A 6,236-nucleotide genomic window follows, 5' to 3' on the forward strand; every position below is an offset into this window, starting at 1 on the left:
GGCACTTTTTCTATAGCAGCCTGAATAGACTAAGACACTAGCCATTTTTTAAATTCATAGATCTAACCAATTTTCTATCACTGTATCTATTTCCCTACATACCTACCTACCTACCAAATACTTCACATTTATTTTCTGGAGTCTATTCTATATCTTTAGTTCACTGCAACCAGTTTATATTTGTAACTTTTAAAGTATTTGTTTATTATTCCTCCCAGTACATCCAATTTCCTTTTTCTATCTTCTTTTTCACCAGTACAGGATATGTGAGAATATTGACATTTGGTTATAAATTTCATCCTTTATATAAATTTATAGTTAGTTGATCAAATTATTTAAAGTATTGAAGCACCCCATGCAGGATAGTAGTTTCTCGCTACATTTCTTTAGATCCTAAGTCCTTCATTGCCTTGCAATATTTCTTTCACACTTATTAATCTTGTGGTTGGTTTATACAATTACACACATTTTATTAAGCAATTATTTCATTATATTTTCAAATTTAAAACTATATCTAAGTGGGAAAAGCTATAAATTATTAATTTTGACTTAGCATTTGTGTGTCTTCTAAGTTTTTATAAATATTAATAATAATTACTTTTATTCCATTTACTAATTAGCAATTTATTTATCAATTATTCAATTGTATAATCTCCAAAAGTTAAAAAGGTGATTTTGTGATTGCCACGAAATATATTTATGGTTCTATTTTTGCCTTCTTGAGTCCCCTTGCTAGAGATATGTTGATTTTTTTTTTAAATGGTGGGTCCCAGAATTGTGGGTCATATTTCTGAACAATTTTTATGTGCTACTAATTATAACCACTCTAATATCAAAAAGGGCCCCCTGAATACTTACAAAAAATAAACATCATGCAAGAAGTAGAGCCCCCTTAATAAATCACACCTTTATCCATTACTGAGGCCAGGAAGTAGGAGCCCATAAGTCTTGCCTAAACAATAGACACAATTTGTTTATATGCTTTGGATTTTAATTGGAAATTGTTTACTATTAAAATTAAAAATATTTCAAAGAATAATATATATTTGATGCTTGATAACACAAAAGTTAAAAAAAAAGTTATAGCTGAGAAACAACCACCTGTTTGCATTCTCCATTTGACTGGCAGTTCTACCCACAAGACTAGCCTCTTTCCTTTGATTTGGTTCTCCCAATAGCACTTACATTTTGATCCTGGCTTCAGAAAAATAATAAGAAATATGGTAACATAAATAGAGCTCAGTATAATACTGTACTATCTGAAAATTGTAGGAAAAACAATGCAAAATAAGATGTTAAGGTGATCAGAAGAAAAAAATTGTAGCAAATAAAGAACAAACTCTCAATAGTTGTGGGTTATTGAAATTATTCTTTAACATTAACATTGACATTTTCAGACATCTAAAAAACGATTAAAAGGTAGTGTAATAAATAGACCATGTGAATCTACACACAGCTACATGAGGACATACCCATGGCCAAACTCATTTCATGTATTATTCCACCCGATTTTCCTCCAGGAACTACGTTAAAGCAAATCCTAGAAGCCATATAATTGCACCTCTAAATAGTTTATTGAGTTTCTCTAAAAGACAAAAACAGTTATATTTTTCTTATTATAATATCTTACCATCATAAACATAAATCTTTATTGTCATAAAGTACCAAGTCATTATTCAAATTCTCCTATTTATTAAATATTCAGAGAACTTTGTTCAAATCACCATCCACACCATTTTCTACCCATTGTATCATATTTATATATCCTTTGATTTTATTACATTCTATAAATAACCGCTCTTTTTATGTTAAAATATTTTGTTTCCTGAGAGAGGTCATTTATTATGTAGAATTTACCACATTCTGACTCAGCTTACTGCCTCCTTTTGGTATCTTCTAACACGACTTTTTTGTACCGTAATTCACTGAGCAGGTATTTGATCTACTTCATTTAATATTCAGGTAGAATCATGTGTTCATGTGTACTTCTCTCTACTTCTTTTTGCATCAGTTGAAAATGTTATACCTCCATGTCTCTATTTTTGTCACATTATGTTCAATGTAACTAGTAGTTTCTTTATTCTCAGGCAGATATTCGACATTGAACTTCTACCTAAGGAGCTGGCCATCATTGATGTTTATTATCTGTATGCTTGATATATGGATGTTCCGGGTCATTCTTCCTTTGCCTTTATTAGGTGAAAAACTTCTACAGAGAAGAGAATGTATCTTACAGAATAGTCCTTACAGAGAAAAAAGAAAAAAAAAACTTGATTCATTCCCTTTTCTTTTTAACTTTTCAATGTGGTGATTTTGTTCTTTGCCCTTCTCAAAATGCGAGGTATTTTTTGTTTTGTTTGTGTGCTTTTGCTATTAAAAGTACTAAACATATGTGGTATGTACATACTCACTTGTTCTAATTCATTACAAATACTATTTAATGCTACGAATCTTCCATCCTTTGTCTTTTTTTTTTTCCATTTAGAAATTATAGCTGAAGGTACATTTTGAGTGTGCTATAAAAGATTTATATTTCAGTACACAAATCAGCAGGGATAATGTAGTGGATTGAATTGTCCCCCAAAACTCACTGGAGCTTGAGTTGTGTCCCTCAAGTTTTATATATTAGGAACTTGGCCCCCACTGTGACTGTCAAGAGGGAGGGAAAACCTATTATGGTAATTGAAAGGTGGAACCTTGAAGAGGTGATTGGATTGTAGGACCCTGCAGTAGTGAATGGATTAAAAATGGGGGTCAGGGGCATGGTTCTGAGGGCTTTAAAAGAATAGGAGAGTCTGTCTCTCTCTCTTGCTCTCTCTGCTCTCTCTGCTTCCACCATCCTGCAATGTGAGACCCCTGAGTCACTGTCACCACCACCAGATGGACTTTGGACCTCTCAGCCTCAGAAACTGTAAGCAATAAATTCCATTTTCTTTATCAATCACTCAGTTTCAGGTATTTTGTTATAAGCAACAGAAATGGACTAATACAGATTGATTGCTTTGAAACATTCTATTATATCCATCAAAGAGGTGTACCTTTTTTATATGACTTGTTATAGCCATAATCCAGTTTAATTTGTATTTGAATCTCAATAAATATTGTAGTTATTATTAAAAGTACCTTATTAACATCAAGTGGATTTAGTTCCCATGACTGGTATGGCATGTTAATATCAATATCTTGAATCAAGGCAACAGGGACAAAATTTTTCAGTCTGGATGTTATAAATCTTTCTTTTGATTTGTCAGTGGGAATCCTTTTCTTGCTTGTTTGGTTGGTTGGTTTTTGGTGGCTGGTTGGTACAGGGATGAAACCCAGGATCTTAATGTTAACAGCACTACACTCGAACCAAGCTAACTGGATAGCTCTCAGGTCTTTATGATAGCCCTTCTGTTCTACTCACGAGTCTTGTGATCTTCAGTGGCTCTCTGGCTTTCTTGTATGGTGAGAGTTCTGAGCTAATCCCTTATACCTCCAGCCCTAGATGTAATTCAGCTATTTCTTCAGGAAGGTCTGTTTGATTTTAGTAAAACTGGTATTTAAAGAGGTGTGTGTGCAGATAAGTGTATATGCATATATATAATTTAAAAAATAAATTACTCATTATATCTATTCACAATATTATTGCCTAAATATTTCACTTTTATTTTGTACAATTATTTATTAACATAGAGCATATTATCGAATAATTTTGTTTAAAATTAGGTAGTAAGGATTCTCTTTTGCTTGGTTAAGCCCCAATTTGGTACAAAGTTAGGTTCATTTTGTTAATTTTTTTTAGGTTTCATCTTTATCTTTATGAATTTTATTTGACGATGTTTTTGGCATTATATATACTTGAGAAAAATATGTATATACTTCTAAACAAAAACAAAAACAAGATACATTCAGAGCAGTCCAGCTTCATCCCATCTCCTCTGCGGCTTCCTCTCTCCTTCATAAGTGCCCATGTTAAGAGAATTTGACTTCTTCTTCCATTTTTAAAATTCAAAAATACAGACACACACACACGCAAACATGCCAATATATTATTTCTTTCTGGATATTAGTAAAATATGACTTTCTGAGACCTTTTCCCCACACACAACAGAGTATCCCGGAAGGACAGCAGTCAAGAGAACTTCCTCATCACATCCACAGCCGCCCAAGGCTCCATTGTGGGATGCACCAAAATGTATTCAGTCTCTCACTGACTGAGCTTGGATAGGTTCCAATCTCAGTTGTTACAAGTAACTCTGCAAGAAACAGCCTTGTGTTTACAAAAGATCTATTCTTAAGGTTCATATTCGCTTGGAATAATTGGTTTTGTGAGAAAAGGCATTTCTGAATGTAATGAGAGTAACCCATCTGCAGATTCCTCCGATTCAAGTCATATCAAGCTCTAACATCTCCTATAAATGGATGAACTGATTTCTGCAAACTTAAACTGGGGTCTTATCTGCCTCACTTACACTGGTGCTGGAATCCTTGGAAATTCTTCACTCTTTTGCCTTTATAACTTTTCTTTGCTCACTATGCAGGTGTTGAGGCCCATAGACTTGATTCTTAGTCAGCTGGTCTTGGCCAACAACTTGGTTCTTTTCTCTAAAGGGATCCCCCAGACAATGGCAGCTTTTGGATTGAAATCTTTCCTGGATAATATTGGATGTAAATTTGTCTTCTATTTGCACAGAGTGGCTAGAGGGGTTTCCCTCAGCACTACCTGCCTCCTCAGTGGCTTTCAGGCCATTAAACTTTGCCCCAGTATCTCTCAGGGGATGGAGCTCAGATTTAGATTTCCAAAGTACATTGGCTTCTGCTGTTTCCTCTGCTGGATCTTCCCACTTCTGTTAAATATCTTTATTGTGATGAATGTTACTCACCCAAGAAATAGCAAAAACATGAGTACGGAAAAAACGTATAGATACTGTTACTCACCCATTCCAGAGACATTGTTATTCTCACTACATGCAGTTATTTTCTCCTTCACTGATGCTATGTGTTTGGGTCTCATGGTCTGGACTAGTGGCTCCATGGTCTTTGTCCTGCACAAGCACAAGCGGCGACTCCAACATATTCACAGCCGCAGACTCTCCTCCAAACTTTCCCATGAGGCCCGAGCCACATGCACCATCTTGATCCTGGTGAGCATGTTCATCTCCTTCTACTGTATATCATCCGTTTTATCATTTTGGATAACCCAGACTGTGAACCCAAGCCAATGGCTGCTGAACTTCTCCATACTGGTGTCTTCAGGCTTCCCAACATTCAGCTCCTTTGTGTTCCTTTTCAGTGATATCCGTGTCTCACGGTTCTGCTTTGCCTGTTGGACAAGGAAAACTAATGCTCCAGCTACGGTCTCTGGGTTATAAGTTCCCTCCAAAGCATCTGATCATTTAGATAGTCACTTCTTTTGACAATCTGCAAGGACTTTGTGATTCATTATTTCACATCAATGACAATAACCCTGTCCTCATATTGCTTACTGATCTGCCAAAAAGTGAACACGGTATAAAGAATTACTCAAATTTATTGTCGTTCCCCAAAACATGAAACATAAAATTACCATGTTATTCAGGAATTCCACTTTGAGGTATATATCCATGTGATAGTTACTTTTATGTGTCGTCTTGGATGGGCCACGGCATCTAGATATTTGGTCCAACATTATTCTGGGTGTTCCTGGGAGGGTGTTTTTGAATAAAGCAGATTTCCCTCCATAATGTGGAAAGGTCTCATACAATCAGTTGAAGGCCTGAACAGAACAAAAGATCAACTTCCCCCGAGCAACAGGGAATTCTCCAGAAGAGGACCTTTAGATTTGTGCTGCAATATCAGCTTTTTCTGAGTCTCCAGCCTGCCAGGCCATCCCACAGATTTTGGGCTTGCCAGCCTTCATAAACTCATGAGCCAATTCCTCAAAATAAATCTCTTTATATACAGTAGGGTACTTCAAAAAGTTCACAGAAAAACAGAATTAAATGATAATACAAATTTACAATGAACTTTTTGAAGTGCACTCAAGTGTCTATATTATATATATTTAATATATACTTGCATATGTATAGATTATATATACATATATATGTACATACACAGACATACTACAGGTTCTGTTTCTCTGGAGAACCCTGACTAATATAACCCAAAAGAACTGAAAGCAAAAACTTGAACAGATATTTGTACACTGATGTTCATAGTAGCATTATTCACAATAGCCAAAAGGTGGAGAAAACCCACCACAGATGCACAAA

The 6,236-nt window shown here is 35.1% G+C and overlaps 1 protein-coding gene across 1 annotated transcript; it reads left to right on the forward strand.

Moving 5' to 3' along the window:
• Positions 1–4,400: 4,400 nt before the first annotated feature.
• On the forward strand, positions 4,401–5,354 carry LOC134372451 (vomeronasal type-1 receptor 1-like). Its single transcript, XM_063089947.1, has one exon. The coding sequence runs from the start codon at positions 4,401–4,403 to the stop codon at positions 5,352–5,354; it is 954 nt and encodes a 317-aa protein (XP_062946017.1).
• The last annotated feature ends 882 nt before the right edge of the window (positions 5,355–6,236 follow it).

The sequence above is a fragment of the Cynocephalus volans genome, chromosome 3, assembly GCF_027409185.1.
Source record: "Cynocephalus volans isolate mCynVol1 chromosome 3, mCynVol1.pri, whole genome shotgun sequence".
NCBI lineage: Eukaryota > Metazoa > Chordata > Mammalia > Dermoptera > Cynocephalidae > Cynocephalus > Cynocephalus volans.